Here is a 19433-nt window from a genome sequence, read left to right as displayed (position 1 = left end):
CTTGTTAGATAGCTAATTTTACTTTAAAATTTATAAAAAATGAAAAATAAAAAATAACAACAAATAAACTAATTAATAAAAAATTTAAGTTTTTGGAGATCTAAATTATTACAATAAAATATAATATTGAGATAGTAACATGTGTCACCATTTGATTGGTTCTCGTGAGAATCAATTGTCTTATTTTTGTTTAGATATTACTAGGAGAGTTACCCACACTCTTGTGCGGGCAGATACTGATTATAAACAATAATTTTTTAATTTTGATTTTGATTTTATTTATTTTTTAAAAACATGTATGAAAGCTTTTAGTAGTAGTTTGAATGTGCGGATAAAAATCCTTTTTTATTAACAATTATGTTAAAATAGTTATATTGTAGGTTATTTAATTCTTCTGATTTTTTTTGTTGATATATAAAATAATTTGTATGTTTAATATAGTACTAAATACTATTTTTAGAAAAGCATTTTTGAAATAATTTATAGTCAATAAAATATTTTTAGACTTCAAAAGAAACAAACTATAATAAAATGTATCAAAGCCCATTAACAAAGTTTCAAAGTATAATATGAGCCCAATTCACAGTGATAAATATTTTGGCTAATTAAAATTACGATTAAGTTAATGTAATTTGTTATCACGGTTACAGAATTAAAATAAAAAACAACCCATATATGGATTTCTAGTATTTGTTACTACAAACATTCAAACTTATAATAAAGGTTGCACATACAAAAAAAAGATCTTCAAGCCACCATTGCTTCAATTTGAGTCCCTGAAGTTTCACCTTCATGTTCCATCACATAGTTTATGTGATAACGATCAGCAAATTCAGAGATGTAAATATAGAAAATGTATTCACAACTAATACGATTTCCCTAGGATTAGAACTCTGATGGAGGCTGATGACCAAGTGATAGGCGATGAGAATGGAAGGTGATGATTCGCAAATGACAAATACGGAGGAGGTGAAGATGATCGAGTGATAACAATGATTCGATGGTGATAGGTGTTTAGGTGATTAAATGGATTGTAAGATAGTGAAGAGTTTCTGAATCACAAAGTGTATCGAAACCCATAAATCAAGAACGCATTCAAGAATTCAAATTGAGAGAAGAAAGATCACAATACTTGTTACAACATAATTCTTCGCTAAAGGACAAAGAGGCGTAGCTTTTGGGTTTATAATCACCCTAGGGCTCGACACTCTAAACAACAAGAAGTTCAAAACCAAAACAACAAGACGTTTAAAGGAAATAAGAAAAACAGCAAAACGTCTAGGTGACCTGTAGTAGTACAGAAGTCACTTGAACTAGTACAGAAGTACGTTATTCCCTCTTTGGTAATGACTTCTAGATAACTCGACGTAGTGATCCATTTGCCTCATTAAAAAACCATACTGAGAAAACCCATTGGGACAAAACTCAGCTATGGGAAAAAGAGTACAAACTTCTCACCTAAGTTACCTAGTTATCATTACCGGGTGAAGTCTTCAGGTTGGATATGTTGAAGACTTGGATCCTCGGTAGGTTGAATGACCCATCAACTATGAGTGCATGAGCTTCCTTGGCCATCTCCTTAGCTCTTGAACGAGTGATCCTTCCCACCACCTCTGGTTGCTCTGCAGCCTCTGGCTCCTTGCTTGCCACGATCATATCAACAACTTGATTATAATATACATTCACAACTTACATAGCCTTATGATGTTCAAGATCTTGAAACTCTGGTTTTATAAAGATCTTGAAGGAGGCCAATGTGTTTACAATACAGGGTGCACGTAGAGATGAATTCAATTTTAACAGAATTTTGAGAATAATTATACCCCAAAGTGATTACCATTTGTTGATTCTACCAAGTGTAATAAATGGTATGTACCTTTATATTCACCAACCTTCTAGAAACACAATACACAAAACACCGGCTTGGTCCTATACGTGAGATGGCATCCCTTTGGTTAGCATAGTTTTTTATTGCACGACACTTTACAGATTCATCCCTACTGGTTTAGCAAGTTAATATAAATTATAACAGAAACAAACTTATAAATGTTAGTATAATTACAAGTAGAATAAATGTGTTTTACCTGCCATTCAATAGCGTAAAGACAACTTCATTACAATCATTGTCACTTCCATGTCTTCTTTTGTCCTCCACATCTACTATAAATCTGCATACATCTAATTTGGCAAAAAGACAGAATTTAACTTTCTAATGAGTTGAATGACACTTTCCAAATCTATTATACATCCACACATAGCTATTTTGGTAAAAATCGAAATTGTATTTTTCTGTGGGAGGGACCAATACACAAAGTTTCAAAAAAAAAAAAAAAAATCTATAGATTTCCGAGCACAAAAGATACCAATATACTAAATTATCGGAATTTTATAATGTGAGTATAAATTAAATAAAGAAAAACTAACTGAAAGAGATGCCATGATTTACTCTTCTACGACGTATATCATCCAAATCCTCGAACCAAAAATAGTTCTTTAGACTCAATGGTTGGAGCAGCATCATGGTTGTATTATCCGTATATTTGATTTGGTAAGGATGATGTGTATTTCTTTCTTTGAGGGTTGGGTTGATTATCTTAAAATCTCTTAAATCATACCACTCACCTTCATCGATATAATTCAGGAATTTTGTGAATATATTAGTTGGTAGGAAGGTGACTTCTATTGTGTCACCCTTTAAAGTTTGTTAACAATTATGTAAGAAATCTTTGATATAAGAACTGTTAGAATTGCAAAATTAAGTAAAAGTCTTCTTAAATTCACGACTCTAACCTTTGCATCTGCAAGAAGAACCCTTTTGGCAAAGAAATTGTGAAAATACCAAGAATTTAAACCCTTGATGTGGATTCACCAAAGATCAGCAATGTAATCGAGTCTCCTATTTTTCTCGAAGTATGGTTTTTTTCTCTGTTATCAAAGAACGAATAAAAGGGGATTTTAGAGTTTTGGGAATACAAAAGGTCTCACGATTAAATGTTGCATCTTAATCGTTTTAGTGTATTTTTTTTTGGCTTATAATTTTTTTTTAATAATAATATGTATACAGTTAATAATGAAGCCTTTGTAGTTATTAGATTATGATATTAATCTAATAATTACTTTATATTTAAGAATTTATAGTAAATATACTTAATGATACTAAAATACTCTAAAGAAAGATTAAGGCTAAATAAAACTTTTAGCATCTAAAACCACAAATGACATTCATAGTATCAAAAAAGGTAAAGAGTTGTGCTGAATTAGAAAGAGAAATGACATTAATTTCACAAAGATTATTTTAGAAATTCTGTCTAACAAATGGAAATATACATAGATATGATATTAGTATACCATGTATATTGTTGTTTTCCCGCTTTGAATTTTATTAAAAATTTGAGTTTGTCAAACATAAGCTACTAATGAGAACAAAAAGATAAATTACATTCATAGTAGCTTATGTTTGACAAACTCAAATTTTTAATAAAAATTGAAAGCGGGAAAACAACAATGTACATGGTATAATAATATCATATCTATGTATAATCATCTTTGTTCATTTACATAAGTTAAACCCTAAACTCTAAACCCCCAAATCTAGATATAATATTAGAGGAATATAATAATAAATTACATTGAATGAGAACAAAAAGATAGTGGTGTTGTACTCATATGCCTTCTTTCAAATTTCAGTGAAGGCTGCGAAGCAATAATATGACAACATTTGTTTTGAATAGGAGTAAAAATATCTAGTGGTTTTGAGACAAATATATACAAGATGAGATTGGTTAATGGACTAGAAAACTGTGGAGAAAGTGGTTAGTTATATAGACTGAAAATTGAAAATATCGTGGGAAAGTGGGCAAATAAATGGTTGGAAGAAACTGAAATTTTCTGCTTTCAATTAATTATTTTTTTACAAAAATAAAATCTATGTGGCATAATATTATTGGCTAGGTGACTTGTGATTTACAAGATAAAGGATATACTTAAATTCGTAAAATAATTCTTAAAAACCTTATTGAATCAATATGAATTTTTATGAAATATTAAAGATAATAAAATGTTATAATGGTATCTAAAAGATGAAAAAGTCAAAGAAATCATCCAAAAATAATAAACCAACTAAAATAGCACAAGTCATATGTTTTCAAATACTTCTTTGAAACCACCCTAAGTGTTTTGTTCTGACATATCCTATCTTTATCTGTAATTAAAACCTTTAAGCATTTTCTGGTTGTGACTCAAGAGAAGACAACATAAAGCTGCCCATGCGTAAAGACTGGTTTCGGTAGGAACAATCCAACATTCTCTAGCGTCTGACCCTGACTTTTGTTAATAGTGATTGCAAACGCAACGGTAACGGAAAACTGTTGTCGCCTTATACGAAAGGAAAACTTTTCATCGGGTGGACTCACAAACATCCTAGGGATAAGTACTTTATCACCAACCTTTTTTCTCGTCATGATTCTTGCTTCGATAACATGATTGGCTATCTGAGTAACAATCAACCTCGTACTGTTACACAAACCTCCCTTAGGATCTATATTCCTTAGCAACATGACAAATGCTCATATTTTCAACGTTAGAACATGGATAGGCAATCTAGAAACTTGTACGCTGTTTAAGAATTCCTGAGTGTAGATCATATCATCATAAGCACTTGTATCATACGTTTCAATACTATCTGAGCTAAGATATTGTCTTTCTACACCTGTAAATAAAAAATAATTTGTAATAAATTTTAGTAACTTTTTAAAATAATTATATATCTTATTAAGATATTATACTTGATAGCTTAGTAAGCATATATTGATTTATTTGATCAACATCATCATTTTTTGGGGTAAGAATAGCTCTTTCACTAAATAACTTTGGATCAGACCTACTTGCAAAAGATTCACCGTAGATTTCTTCAACAATTGCTTGAATAGGATTACCACTTGTTATAATTAATAAATCCTCCAGAATTTCAATCTCGACATCTCCATTATTTGTTTCATTAATTTTGCCATCCCTGATATCACTTAGCCACTTAGAAAAAGTGGCGAGAGCACTCGCATCCATGCTATTACGTTCCTTGCGAAGTCTCACGTTTTCTGTAAGTTTAAAAACCTTACAACTATTAGATTAATATCTATCTATTCAAACGATAATATTAAACTTATATTATATATGTTTATCATAACGACTTTTAATGCGCATCTTGATATTACATCTTTCTTCACTAACATTCGTGAATATGTAACAGTTACATTTTTTTAAGATATATTTCTCATTCAAATTTATCCAATTAGAAATTTATTAAAGTACAATTAATATCTCATATTTCCATCAATATCCCTTATAAATTTTATTAACCTGTATTTATCTCCATCTTTATGGTAATCAAATACAAATACAAATATATCTCCATCTTCTTTCTATTAGTTTAAAAGAGAAAGTATGTATAATAATGTTATATCAGTAACAAAAATTACCATTATTCATAAAATATATATTATATTAAACAATTAATTACTGTTTCAGAATTACCATAAATCTTCTATAATTAGGAAACACCATAGCTTTTCTGCAAATTTTACAATTAGGCGTAATCGTTAGTTTTATTATGATATTAAAAATAAGGGTTAGGGTTATTTTATAACAAAACCTATATCTGAATGAATTCAAATTTGTAGATCTACAATCACGATCACCAATAGATTCATCTGAAAACAAAAAAAAACATGAATAAGCTTTTATAGTTGGCCAAACATTAATAACAAATAAAAATTAAAAATAACAAAACATACCTATTATAAACGATTGAGAGGCAGTAATCAAAGATCGATGATTTCCTGACCTTGCATCTTTGATCTATTACTTATAAGGCAACATAAATAAGCCACAAACATGGAATTTTTTTACAAAACAGTAGTAAAATCGTCTGTTATAGAAAATACCTCAAATCTTTCATTATTATTAGAACCAACCGTAGCTTTTCTGCAACTATAAACAATAGCTATAAATGCTAGCATCATTAATGTATCAAAGGAATAAGATTAGTTTCTTTTTTTAAGAAAAACGACACATGTTTTTCTTTGTACAATCATCAATAGATTCATCTGAAACCCAAATTATGTATTAGATTTATCGTTGGCAAAATATTAATAATAAACAAAATTTAAGAATAACCAAACACACCTCTTTTAAACGATGGAGAGGCTGTAATCAAAGATCGAGGTTTGCTTGGCCTCGCTTTTTCTGCGTGTTAGTTTATAAAATAAATAAATGTAAGCAACAAACATAGAAGTATTTTTTTAAAAATTGGTGGTAAAAGTGTTAGTTATGAAAATACCAAAAATCTCTCATTATTAGCACCAACCGTAACTTTTCTGCAACTATAAACATTAGCATTAAAAGTTAGCATCTTCAATGTATCAAAGAAATAAGATTAGGGTTTTTTTTTTTAAATAAACAATACCTGTTTTTTTGTATACAAATTTGTGGATCTAAAATCATGATCATCTACGAACTCACCTGAAACATAATAAATTTGTATTAGCTTACAAAAGTATAAATCAAACCATGAAACATCTGACAATGTACTTATTCTAAAAAGGAAATAAACCATACACAAATATTTAGGTATGCATGATCTTGCGTTCAATACAAATACTACAAAAGAGGATATAAATAATTAGAATCCGATGAACAATAAAAGATCAAGATTATAATACAAATATAAATTCGAGAACATGATAGTAATTTAGAGTTTTTTTTTCTGTTTCTTTGTTTTGGAGTTATGGAGAATGGTTAGGGTATTTAGTACTTATATTGGTGAATAACTTATGTTTTTAGTGTTTTGAATATGTCGGTGTACTTTTTATAAGATTCTTTCAAAAACCCATTTATATCAGATTTAGACCTTTTTTTAATTAAAACTAGTTTATGATTTTTCATTCATATAATTTCATTTTAAAAAAAAAATTTAACAAATTAGAAAATGGGAAAAGGTCTAGAATTGATTTTTATTAATGGCAAATGGATAATTCTAAATCTAAAAGTGAATGTGTTGCGTTTGTGCATCTGAAATAGGGGAGAAAAACTTGGTCGAAAATATTTTAAGTGTATTTTTCATTAAGGGTACTTAAGAAAAAATCAAATTTCTCAAAGTTAACGTCAGCTCTTTTGATTTGTCTTTTAATATTTTAGACTAGGGGTTAAACTGGGCTGCGGGCTACACCCGACATATTTGAAGATTGATATTTTAAGTTGATTAAGTTGGTTTTTTTTTTTTTTTAGTTTCTTGACTATCCATGCAAGAAAATCATGTGATGCACTATTTATCAGTTTAGTTAAAGTTAGATGGTACTATTAATTGTTTAAGTTTATCCATTCATATTTTCTTCATTGTAATTTATTTAATATATTATCTACATATATATGTATATTTATTATTAGTCTATATAGTATTGTTCTCATCTAATACATCTCTCGTATTTTTTTCCAATAGTATATTTTTATATACTTTTTATTTATCTGGACGAAATGAGTATATGGGAGTTTTGGTTGTGTTGACACAGAAAAGAAGAAGAAGTAACGCAAGTTCTGGTGCTCATAAATAAAACCAAATCACTAACCGTTAACTGGTAGAGAACTGCAAATGTAAAGTACAACACGATATAGTAGAATTTCGAAGATACGACGTAGATCATGAGTTTTCCAAACCCACATACACAGAAAGACGCTTCGCACCAAACAATGAAACAACACACAATTTAATCAACTTAAAACTAATCACTTCATTCAGACTGTTCAGTTGGGAAACTTCTCCCTGCCAAGCTTAATTAATGATGCAAAGAAAAAGATGAAACAACAAACAAAGGACCATTGGTTTTTCTAATATTAATAGAGCACATGCTTTTTGTAGCATAAAAAGAGAGAAAATATACATGACTTAGAGTATGGATGGTTAAAAAATTCACTACAACATGGATGCTCTGCATACCTGTAGGGTCTTTTACGTGGTTTTCTTTTGTTTAAATAGCTTTATGTATTCACCATTTCTTATAGAGGTAAATAGCATAAAGTGTTCACCATATATAACAAAGATAATTTGGAGATTTTGACACTGTAAATATAATTGCCAAAGACCTCGAAGTAGAATCTCTAGAGGTCTCTTGTCTCTGTCTTTTAGGATCTATATTAAATCACTGTCGTTTTCAACCGCACCGCACACCTCTTAAACTTCGCTTGGAGTCATTGTCTGGTTGACAATAATTAAGCTACGCTTTGTTCTTTACAGAACTATGTGCCAGGAAAAGTAATGTCGTTACTCACAAAATGAGAACATACTAAGTGAGTTGAACTTGTCAGATCTTCACATGCCTTGTCATAATCCGAGGGAAAATTGCGTTGGATTCATGAAATGACAAAAGGAAATATCATTAAAAACTCTCAGCATACTCTCATTATTCAGATTGTTGATAGTTAAGATTTCAGCAGTTAATTACCATACCTTAAGATTTGCCCGAATCTATTACCAAACACTTTGTTTGCCTTTTGAATAAATAACTGCATCATGCACAAAGACAACTTCATTTAAAGAAGATAAGCAAAGTGACAAAAATATAAGAGTGGGATAGCCTCTGTTTACCATCTAAAAGTGTTGACCTCTTTAAAGAACAAAAAAGTGTATATTAGGAGAAGAGAAAACATGTACCTTGAGTCATGTAGTTACAAATTATAATTACAAATAACGAACCAAAAACTATATGGTCTCTTAAAGTGTAAGATTAAAGAAGAGAATTTAGACATGTACCTTGAGTCAAAAGGATAAGAGAGGTGGATCATCTCTTGAAATTGCAAGAGTCATGGTCTCCATCAATTGTGATTTATCATAGACCAAAACATTGAAGAGTATATAGTTTTGCCTCCTGCTTTTACTACTCTATGGGTTTGAATGGTAACTGCGGTCAGGGCGGTCAAATCTGTCTGCGGTCTGGACCGCTCTATTTTTGGGGCGGACTACAGACCGCTGCGGACCAGTTCTATTTGTATACAAAAGCAGTCCGCAGTTAGTCCGCAGCGGTCTTGTCTCTACTTTATTTAGACCGCACCACTGTGGACTATATTTGTTGAATGGTAAATTAAAAGCGGTCCTGTCCGTAGACAGATTTGGCCGCCCTGACCGCTGCAACCATTCACACCCTATATATTGTTAGAAGTGGCATTTACAAATATATTAGTAGGTATGAAAAATTATGTCTAAAGTTGAATATCGAGAGACATAACAGCTGGATTGAATAACAATCTAAGCAACTATGAAAACTGTGAAAGCGATTTCTACAGGAAAACATGAACCTTTATAATCCCAGGGAAAGCGATTTTGTGAAGATTTACCATTGTTTACTCTATGACTCTATCTCTCGCCCTTCTCTTTGCTTAAATCCAAAAGCGGATCCCGACAACATTGTACGCCACCACATGAGGTAAATGATCAAGGGGAGAGTAATCGTGATTGCAATGGAGAGGTGGTTGTTGAAAGCCCATTTAGAGAAGAGGAACTTGTAACGAAAATCCTAGGGAAGCGTAAGAGGTCTGATCTTAATTATTTAGGTCTGTGGTTGTTTTCAAATGATTCTAGAGATGCTGACATGGCAACTCCATAGGAAATATTGAAAAGCTGAGGTGGACACAAGGAAAAGCCTCAAATTGTCCACTTTATTAGTAGTAATTATTATTTTATTTTTCATTTATTTTTTGATGATAAATTCTTTAAGAACATTTCGGTGGACTGACCAGAGTAATTATAATAGTAGAATTTGATTATTATTTTAGTTTTTGTCTTTGTTGTATTTTTCCAAAATAACATTAAAATAAAATATTTATGTTTTATTAAAGAGTGCACATAATCTTTGACCAGTTAGAAAACTAAATCAAGAAAACATGACTATCATAATCATAAGGACTACAAAGCTATGGAGGGATCATTTGTTATCTTTACGCAGCAGCATCTTCTCTCTGGTTCCTAACAGCAACTTCATCACACAGTTTGTCATAGAGCCCTTCGAACTTCTCCAGCAACTGTTTACTCTCTTCCTCATCAGTCACCGCCATCGGATTCACTTTCCACCACGCATCTTCAGGCAACGGCTCCACGGACGCAGCCGCCTTCACCTCTTCCGCTTCCTCTTCACGTGCCTTGTCCACCAAACTGTTGTACAATTCGCAAAGCTCTTGAATCTTCGCTTTGTGGTGAGCATCAAAGAACGATCGTTGCAAATGAGAAGACGACGAGGAGGCTTCGCCGTTGAGAAACCGCTCCACAACGGCTTGGAAGGATGGACTGCCGAATGTATATGGTTTCCCGGAGCCAGAGTACCCGAGAAATGCAAAGTCGGCGCCGCAGAGAATAGCGAGCTCACTGAGCTTGGTGTAGATACCATTGCGACGCTTTGACAGTGTGACCAACCTGTCTTCGTCTTTTTCAATCTTCTTTATCTTGATCCTTTGCTTTCCTTTGGTTTTCTTGGAACTCATTTTGGGGTAAAACAAAAAAATATGAGTTTGTTTACTCAAAAAAGAAAAGAAAAAATTAAGAGAAATTTTCAATCCCTTTTACCTTAGGAATATAATTTTGTGAATGCAAGATTTGGTTTTATATAGATGAAAAAGATTGGTCCACATTAGATTTGCATTAAAGTAGTCAATTCTTAGATTGATTCTATTTTACCTTTCTTTTTCTGTCAATTCTTAGATTAATGTTTGCAATTTTTGAACATTTATGCTACTTATGTCAGTCAAAAATTCAGAACTTGATACCTATATAATAAACATAATACTCATACCATAAAAGAAAAGTTTGAACTTTGAACACAATATGATAAACTTGACATCCATACCAAAAAAAAATTAAGAAACTTTTATGTAAAGTCACTAAAATTAATTACAAAAAAATCATACTAGTTAAAGTAAGAAATTAATACTAACAAAAGGGACAATTTGAGACCTTTTAAGCTATCCACCTCAGCAAAAATCTACCATCCTAAAATCTTGCCACATCAGCTCTTAAGTGGGTTAGTTTTCACAAAATCTTGTGATAACCTTTTACATTGTGACTTGAAGCAGAAGCGTCTATGTACTTCTTCTTTAAAACCCAGAATGACCAAATCCATATGTGATTCAGTGATTACCTTACCTCCATCGGCCGTCATCTCTTTCATATGACGGCTAGGTCTATCGTTTTAGTGTTTATCTGACTAGAGTTTTAGTTCTTATAATTTGGGGATACATTGTACCGAGAGAAGGGTTGCATTCGATACCCCTACTCTTGAACTGAAATTTACCAAAAAAAAATAGGGATGTAGCTAGATTAATTAAGAAGCTATATGGTCGGTGATCGCGAGAAAGATTTAGATCTCTCTGGTCGATTTATCTGCTTACCAAGTTTCTTACATCTTTTGTTTTAATTTTAAACCAAAAAAAAAAAAGGTAAGGTAAGGTTTCGTATGCAATATTTTCGATAATCCCAGATTGTTTTTTTTTAAATTTTGATCGAATAACGTTTGCCTATTTCTATGCTTATACTCTATGCTTATTTCTTAATTTGGTTTGCCTCTTCTATTTTGTTATAGTACATGTGATGGTGTAGAAGGATGAAAAGAAGAGACTCACGCACATCCTTTTATTGTCTTCCCCTATTGCTTTCCAAACGACTTAATTCCATTATTTGCATAATTCTCCTTTGCTATGTGACTTAGGCTTAGTATTTTCTTGCCTTCGGGTCAAAGTCACCATAGTCACATCCAACTACTTATCAATGAATAGATTTCAGTTTATCTTCAACAATATGCCATCCACTTACTTATTGGAGAGATTTATCAAAGGAATCACTCCCAAAGCATCCATTTTTGTTAGGTGATTTTTGTTCTTCATTTTATTATTTTGTCTTGATTGTATATGGTGATTTCATTTCCTAGAAATCTTCGACTGGGGAAAATTTTGGCTCTCGAATCTTATATATAATGCAACCATATTAATGAATAATCATATTTTTACTGGAAACTATTGATATAAAATATTGAAATAATGTGATGATTAACTCTTTTACAAGTTACAGTCGATAACTTGATTTACTCTTTGACAAGTTACGGTCTATATTAATGATCATGGCATCTCATGGATTATTTTTCCCTCAACTTGGAACTAATCGTTGCATAGAGAGTTTGGTTATATAATCATGATGTTGGTTTCACTAGAGGGTTGTTTAGTCAGTATTTATGATACATCTGTGATTTGGAGTAATTTAAACTATACATCTGTGATCAAGAGCTTATGGTACAACACGTTGTAGCTATATTTGGAGTAGTTTGGGAGTTAATAATGATTAATGATCTTACACTTGGGTTAAGCTAAGCTAATAACGAGAGTGGCTATATAACAAAAAGAATTGAGATCCAAAATTCTGCTATAGTTTCGTATCTTATGTATATATATATTTGATTCAAATATGCATATTTATAATACCTGTGTATGTTATGTTATCAAAACATTTGCTGCAACAGTCATCTAACTTTGAATTAACTACTACCTCCGTTATTATATGGGTACAACCCTGAATCAATCATGTTCCCTAATATTTTTTAAACACACAACAACATATTGTTCAAACTACTACTAATAAAAGGGACTTAGGCCTTTAAGCTGTCCACCTCAGCAAAAATCTACCATCCTAAAATCTTGCCACATCAAACTAATATCCTTTTTTAACTTACTCACTTATTTCCAGCCAGGCTATGAACGTAAAGACAAAAAGGAACATTAAAAAAAAAAATGAATGCATATTTGTATCAATATTTTCTTGTGAAATTAACTATATATCAAACACTAAAGATTAACTATCAAGTATAATGAAGCTTAAAGCTTTTAAAGAAACCTCCTTCATTCACCAGTGTTGTATTCCACAAGGAAGGACCACAACTACAGTAATTTCGAGATCAAACTCTTTTTCTCTTTGGGTCTCAGCATTGTGTTATGGAGCACAATGATTGAATATGTTGAATTCTGTTATATAGTAGCAGACTATACTTTAACTACCTATGAAGATATATCTACTAAGAGCTATCAAATATACGTTTCCGTTGTGATTTTGTCGTTGTAGTAAACGTATAGTGCTCCAATGAAAATCTTCAAAGGGTAATTATTATTTAAAAAACGGTGTAAACGTTAAAATCTCTTTTCCTTATCACACTTTGTAAGAGTTAGAAGTATGACATTGCATATTTTTCCATTAGGCCGACACATCCTATTATTATTTTTCAGATGTGACGTACCATATATTTTTCATAGATAAGTTTTTCCATGTTTTAGAGATTTAACAATTTGGTAGGTAAATTGCTTTGTCAACTATAGCTACGTGAACTTTATTTAGTAAATCTGAAAATACAAATACTAAAAACACATCGACACATAAATTCTTACAAAAGAGCCTCTAGTCAATTATAATAAGGAGTTTAGGACCAAGCTAATTCGTGAGCTCAGAAGGGGTTGGTCCAAGCGGTCCAAAATCCTGAAATGGCCAAACCTGCACAGAATTTCACATACCAAAGATCAGCCAAACAGTTCACCAAAGCAAATGCAAATACCGCATAACACTTAATTCTACTAAAATTTGTATCATACGATCATATAGTATAGTATAACGTTAATGACAAAAAAAAAAGCTTATACCCTCCAAAGCACTCTGCCTTGAATAAGACCGTATGGTACAGGACCAAAGGTTCTTGAGTCTCTTGAGTTATGAGTATAGTCACCTTGAACAAAGACATGTCCTTTAGGAACCTGTAACCAAACAAAAAACATCCATGGAAAGATCAAATCGCCACAAATCCAACAAACTAACTTCTCTATTTGGCAACAACTAATTGAAACTAAACAATCTATAATGTATGTACACCAATAGCATTAACATAACTTAAAAGAATCATTCCAAGAATTGCAACAGCTAAAGCTCAATACTGATTAAAACACCAAACATTACTGAAACTGAAACAGCTTGTTTTTAAAACTCTAATCACTCAAGTTACCAACTCAGTACTACTCTCAAGTCTCAACAGAATATTCATTCATAGATCTGAATCATAAGCAAGAAGAACAAAGTGAAGTGAAGTCAAAGAAGAAACAAAAAAACATACCACAATGGTTTGAGATTTATCGCTCTTGAGTGGATCAACCACAAAGCTAATACAATCACCTTCAATACCAATAACTCTCTTGATCGGAGTCTTATTAGGGTTCTCTGGAGACCGTATCACAACTATATCTCCACGACTCGGTTTCTGATACCGTTTAGAGATTCGCTCAGCTAATAAGACATTCCCCGAAGGATGAAGCGTCGGAATCATGCTCGGACCATAAGCCTGATCTCAAAAAGAGAAGATTTTTTAAACAGCGGAGATGAGTTAAGACTAAGAGTAACGAAATAAAGAAGGAAGATTTGGGGGTGAGGGGGGGGGGGGGGGGGGGGGACTCACATAAGCCATGAATCCGAGATAGTTAGTGGTTACATGAAGGAAGCAGTAGAGTTTCGTGATAAACAAACCACTGTTCATGGCTTGTCGAGAAGCTATGCTCCAGAACGACGACGACGACGGAGACGCCATTTTTTCCCGATTTCTTCAATTAAATCGACTGAATCGAGATTTGGGAACAAGGGTAGTCTCAATTCATTATTAAGCTAATCTAATCTCACTTCATTTCAAAAAAGTCTGCAACTTTATATATCTCGATTTCGCGAAAGTCTGAGACTTTTGAGTCGAATCGTTATAGTGGAGAAGAACCTGAGCCAATGGTGTTTTCGGTTAGCTTTGGGACAATCTAGGGGTGTCAAGTTGGGTAAACCAACCCAAACCAACCCATAACCATAGAGATTTAATATTAAATAGATAATGAATCAACTCAACTCATTAAGCAAATGGTTTGGATCAACCCACAAACTCATTTAGCTTAATGGATTAATGGGTTAAATGAGTTGATCCATTTTATATCATAATCAGAAATTAGGCTTTGTGTAATTTTATAAATCATCAAAGCTTATGTAATTTTATTCATAAATTGTTTATCATAAACATGATATATGTCTCATTAAGCAACCTTCGGTCACAACAATTTCAGAAACATAAGAGCTAGAAGAAGAAGATTTCAGAAACCACATAACCAAAAACTGATGAAACAAAAACTAACAATGCCAGAAGAAGAAGATTTCAGAAACATAAAAAAGACCAAACAAATCTGAAAGTGCAGAAATGGATTACTAAGCTACACAAACTAATCATCTGAGACCAAATCAAACCCAAAATTGAGAATCTTTCCACATATCGATCCCAGAAACAAACACAGGTCAAGAACACGTTTTCACAACAATTTAATTAGTACCCATGAATGAAACAATTACAAACTCAACGAAAATCAAAAACCCACTTTAGCTTATTCCAGTTCAAAACATACATAAGCTAATCCAAAAAAAACCCAATAGAAGAACCCCAAATACAATTGGATTCAAAGCCTTCAATAGGAATCATAAGAGCTAGAACAACAAATCACAGCTAGAACAACAACACCAAGTCAATTCTAATTCTAAACCCATAAGCCATTAATCACGGTTCTAATTCTTGCTAATCAACAGCCAAACCCAATTGCATAAGCCAATATACCCATGAACACAATTTAAGCTAGAAAAATCAAAATTTAAATCATACCCATGATCTCCGAAGCCGTCGATCAAAGAAGAAGTGGGAGAGAGAGCGAAAACAGAGAGATCGAAGAAGAAGTGGGAGAGAGAGCGAAAAGAGAGAGATCGAAGAAGAAGAGAATGCAGAAAAAAGTTAATGAAAAATTGGTTTGGGTTTTGTTCATAATGAAAAATTGGTTTAATTTGTTAGTCAAAATTAATTCAATGGTTTGGTTTGAGTTAACCCATAAACTCATTTTAATCCAATCCATTTCAACCCAATCCACTAAACTCATTAACCAATTTGACTCATTAACCCATTAATACTCAAATTATCAACTCAATAAGTTTTTGGGTTGGTTTGGTTTGAGTTAACCCATTAATTTAAACCCATTATGACACCCCTAGTACAATCCTAAACCAATTTCAAACCGGTTTATGTTTAACCGAGTTAAATCCATCAAGAATTGAAATGCCGTTACCGTTACGTATTTAAAACCCCGGTTTGATCATGTAAAGTGACTAAATTTAATTGCAGAAAATCATAGTCAAAGTAAGAAATCAATTATAACAAGGACCAAGCTAATTCATGAGCTAAGAAGGGGTTCGTCCAACCGGTCCAAAATCATGAAATGGCCAAACCTGCAGAAAATTTCACATACCAAACATCAACCAAATAGATTTTCTGGTGGGTTTTTAATCTAGTTACGAGAATTTTACTCAATCTTCACTTCTCAAGGAGAATTTGATAAGAGACCATTTGGGCCTCGTTTAGTTCTTAATGGACTGTTAAAATAATGTGTCTAAGCCTTTTATTCTTTCTCTTTATATCTCTTGTTTGTTCTCTTGTAGAGTTTATCGAATTATTGAACAATGAATGTTTATCTTCTTCCTCATCGTCTCTCTTCTTTACTCTGATCTTCACCTTAATCCCTCATTCTTCTGCTTCACATCTCTATTTCTGTTACTATCTTTGATAAGACATTTTTGACCATATCAAATTGGTGCTTTCTATCTGAGAGTTGTACAAACTCAAGTTAAGAAAAAAAAAAGCTAAGAAATGAATATCAGTGGTGAGGTTTGCGATCGAATCCTATAGATGTGTGATGAAATTAGGTTTCAGCTGAAAGAGATAATGAGAACCAATCGGAAGTGTCGACAAAACCTCGTCGGCCTACAAACCAACTTGGCGAGTCCAGATCGTCCGTCAGCTGCTCATCAAACTACTACGGTGAGTCCAGATCTTCTTCCATCTATCCAAAAACCCATCACGACGAGTCTAGATCGTCCACATTCAGAGCCGACACCAAGAAAATCCACAGAAATTCCTCTTGGGACTTCTGTCGAACACTTGGTGAACACTGCGTTGCCAGAGGCTTCTTTCAGTCCATGGATCTCTGAGCTTCCAATCGCTGTCCAAGCTCCAAGGGAAGAGAGAAATCATGTCACACGCAGCTACCATAAGGCCAGGAAGAAGAAAATCCGTAAGAGGCAACACGTCAACTTCCGTGAAGCAAAAATCAGCAAATGTTTAGTGAAGGAACGAGGTAAACCTTCTAGATCTCTTGGGTTTGATTCTGGAATCCAACCGCAGATGTTGTTATACCAGTGGAATCACGATGATGTTGGAAATGGTAGTTACATGGATTCTTCTGTTGGATATGATGGGTCTCAATCACATGACATTGATGAGGATGTGAAGGTTAGAAGTAGATCAGGGAGACAATTTGGAGTTGTTTCTCGTGCCAATACAGTCCATCAGCGTGTGAGTAATGTCATGATTCATGATTCAAGGGCGGTGAACAGAAATGGTAACTGAAGGAATGAGTCAATGCTCTGGACAAAATCTACGGAGGCATGCGAAAACATTGGGATGAAACCTCAGCGATTGAGTGATGGCATTGATGCTGCATTAGTCATCTACATTGGGTTTCAAAGATTAGCTCTACAACCGAACCATGATGACATGTCTTTGAAGGATCCAGAATGGAAAAATGGCCACCATGAGTTTCAAGAAACAAGGCTATACAGGTCTGAGAGAGAGTGAACAAAGTCCTCATGGGAAAAAAAAAGGTTTTCAAGAAGCTGGGCTGTCAAAGTGCTTTAAGAAAGACTTATTTAGGTGGATCAACGGCTTGGAGACTTATTTTGCTGCAAGTCAGAATCCTAAAAATGAGTGGTTAAGTATTGTGTATTCTCTCTTAGAAGGAGAAACAGGTCGTTGGGTCAAGAGAATATGGGAAAAGAATTCTCCTACAAGTTGAAAATAATTCAAGTGGATGATCAAAGAAGAAGCAAATGAGCAACCGAGACAAAGCTGGGTATAATGCTCACTATACTCGGGTATGCTACAAGAAGGATCTGTGGCTAGTTACTGCAGAGCTTTTGAAGCTAAGCATAGAGAGGCAATGAGTATTCCAGAGGAACATGTGTTGGATGTGTTTCAACATGGGTGGCTCAACCATTGCAGATGGAGGTCAGAAATTTGCAACCCAAGCGACTTTAAGAAGCAATGGAACTTGTTGTGTGGCTTGAGGAAATTAGCGGATACACGAGAAAAGAAGTTTCAATTGTTTTTGATGAAAATGAGGAGTTAATGCGTCTCGCCATGTTACAAGAGGGTACACAGCTAAGAAGGGTTAAGTAGAACAGTGATGTCAAGCGACAAGGTACCAAGAGAAAGGGTCTAAGGTTCTGGGGCTTTATCTCAGGTCAGAGAGTGTTGGTAGAAGTTGACTCCAGAACGACAGAAAATTATATTTCAGAAGAGCTAGCTGTTCGACTTAGGCTTCCCAAGAGAATGACAAAACCCAGGTCAGTTTGTTTGGGACATGGTCAGCTCATCAAGAGTGAAAGCACTTGCCAGAAAATTAGCTTGTTGCTTCAAGGAGCTAAAATCACTGAAGATTTTCTCACATTAGACTTGACAAGGACTGAGGTGGATCTGATCTTGGATTACACTTGGCTATCCAAACTGGGAGAGACTTGTGTTAATTGGCAGAAACACACCTTCTCCTTCTTTAATAACCAGGAATGGATCACTCTTTGTGAAAAGGATGAAAAGCTTAAGCTAAATACTAGAAAGGTTAAAATGAAAAGTGAAGGTGAGCATGGAAACAATTTGGGAAGTATTGCTTACTACCTTGAGGACAAGTTAGCTTTAAAAGGTGAGAGTATGGCTATTAGTGGAGAATGCCTAGAGAGGAAGCTAAGCTTCAAAGATCCTAAGAAGTCTCCAAGGTTCAATGTTAGAAAAGGTCACGACATTAGTGGAGGAGTTTCAGAACAGTTGCTCCAAATTCACAAGTTTCAAAGAATCACCTTTGGTGGAAGTCAAGAAGAGCTTGCTACATCTCAAGCACCGGATAATGGTTGTTGTAACTCTCTAGAGATGGGTGCTTACAAGTTGGTTGCATCGGTTAGGATTCCGAATATGAGTGGTGTTACAGGATATCATAAGGAGGAGCACAAGACTTTCAAGAAGGGAGAAGAAGTTTCTTGGTTGAAGGTGGTGCAGGGTAGTGCAAGTAAATGGCTCAGGATAAACGAAGAAGAGGCAATTATGGATTGGAACAAGATCAATGTGGTTGGGAATGGCGAGTTAAGTGGAGCCCTCTTAGGCCTTGTAAAGCTGCCGATGCTCTGTACCAAGGAATTTTCTTATTCTCCCAGGCCACCAGATATGTTTAATTTTTATCCACCTTGAGGACAAGGTGGTTCTTCG

General features: G+C 33.5%; 4 protein-coding genes, 1 long non-coding RNA gene and 1 other non-coding gene across 12 annotated transcripts in view; 2 read left to right on the top strand and 4 right to left on the bottom strand.

The window, feature by feature from the left end:
- Window positions 1-4238: 4238 nt before the first annotated feature.
- LOC109129901 (uncharacterized) lies at window positions 4239-5061 on the bottom strand. The gene is made up of 3 exons (XM_087496607.1): window positions 4884-5061; window positions 4587-4708; window positions 4239-4490 (listed from the first exon to the last, which is right to left on the bottom strand). The coding sequence occupies exons 1-3, from the start codon at window positions 5059-5061 to the stop codon at window positions 4239-4241; spliced, it is 552 nt and encodes a 183-aa protein (XP_087352733.1).
- Window positions 5062-6751: 1690 nt separating this feature from the next.
- Window positions 6752-19433, top strand: part of LOC104757330 (chlorophyll a-b binding protein 2, chloroplastic) — a 39705-nt gene continuing 27023 nt past the window's right edge. Inside the window, exon 1 of the mRNA XM_087496169.1 lies at window positions 6752-6804. The gene's annotated coding sequence lies outside the window, so the exon portion shown is untranslated. The remainder of the gene's footprint in view (window positions 6805-19433) is intronic.
- On the bottom strand, window positions 7765-9711 carry LOC147924076 (uncharacterized). Of its 2 annotated transcripts, XR_015587818.1 has the most exons (5): window positions 9189-9711; window positions 8801-8929; window positions 8636-8701; window positions 8498-8553; window positions 7765-8357 (listed from the first exon to the last, which is right to left on the bottom strand). It is a non-coding gene; the product is annotated as an uncharacterized LOC147924076 (long non-coding RNA). The 2 variants fall into 2 exon arrangements; XR_015587817.1 differs by lacking the exon at window positions 8636-8701.
- Window positions 9853-10608, bottom strand: LOC104757338 (agamous-like MADS-box protein AGL29). Its single transcript, XM_010480068.3, has one exon. It carries the CDS (start codon window positions 10519-10521, stop codon window positions 9982-9984), a length of 540 nt encoding a protein of 179 aa, XP_010478370.1. The 5' UTR covers window positions 10522-10608; the 3' UTR covers window positions 9853-9981.
- Window positions 11340-11440, top strand: LOC147924075 (small nucleolar RNA snoR109). The gene has a single exon (XR_015587971.1). It is a non-coding gene; the product is annotated as a small nucleolar RNA snoR109 (small nucleolar RNA).
- Window positions 13375-19304, bottom strand: LOC104757336 (mitochondrial ATP-independent inner membrane protease subunit 1b). 6 transcript variants are annotated; one of them, XM_087496172.1, is made up of 6 exons: window positions 19031-19163; window positions 15738-16351; window positions 14514-14819; window positions 14175-14399; window positions 13711-13821; window positions 13375-13564 (listed from the first exon to the last, which is right to left on the bottom strand). In XM_087496172.1, the coding sequence occupies exons 3-6, from the start codon at window positions 14640-14642 to the stop codon at window positions 13505-13507; spliced, it is 525 nt and encodes a 174-aa protein (XP_087352298.1). In that variant the 5' UTR covers window positions 14643-14819; window positions 15738-16351; window positions 19031-19163; the 3' UTR covers window positions 13375-13504. The 6 variants fall into 6 exon arrangements, with proteins under 6 accessions (XP_087352298.1, XP_087352300.1, XP_087352297.1 ...); XM_087496174.1 differs by having other exon boundaries at window positions 14514-16351; window positions 19031-19304; XM_087496171.1 differs by having other exon boundaries at window positions 13375-13540; window positions 13709-13821; window positions 14514-16351; window positions 19031-19242.

The sequence above is a fragment of the Camelina sativa genome, chromosome 17 (assembly GCF_030686135.1).
Source record: "Camelina sativa cultivar CO46 ecotype springtype chromosome 17, ASM3068613v1".
NCBI classification, from domain to species: Eukaryota; Viridiplantae; Streptophyta; class Magnoliopsida; order Brassicales; family Brassicaceae; genus Camelina; species Camelina sativa.
This window is presented reverse-complemented; position numbering and strand designations above follow the sequence as displayed.

Bases quoted from the DNA above. Each gene is read 5' to 3' on its own strand.
- LOC104757336 (XM_087496171.1), bottom strand. From the start codon at position 14,642: ATGGCGTCTCCGTCGTCGTCGTCGTTCTGGAGCATAGCTTCTCGACAA. The intron at 14,400-14,513 runs GTGAGTCCCCCC...TTTTGAGATCAG, and splicing joins ATCTCGGATTCATGGCTTAT to GCTTATGGTCCGAGCATGAT. The intron at 13,541-13,708 runs ATAAGCTTTTTT...CAGGATTTTGGA, and splicing joins GGCAGAGTGCTTTGGAGGGT to CCGCTTGGACCAACCCCTTC.
- LOC104757338 (XM_010480068.3), bottom strand. From the start codon at position 10,521: ATGAGTTCCAAGAAAACCAAAGGAAAGCAAAGGATCAAGATAAAGAAG.
- LOC109129901 (XM_087496607.1), bottom strand. From the start codon at position 5,061: ATGGATGCGAGTGCTCTCGCCACTTTTTCTAAGTGGCTAAGTGATATC. The intron at 4,709-4,883 runs GTAGGTCTGATC...TTTTATTTACAG, and splicing joins CTACGGTGAATCTTTTGCAA to GTGTAGAAAGACAATATCTT. The intron at 4,491-4,586 runs GTTCTAACGTTG...ATTGTTACTCAG, and splicing joins TTTCTAGATTGCCTATCCAT to ATAGCCAATCATGTTATCGA.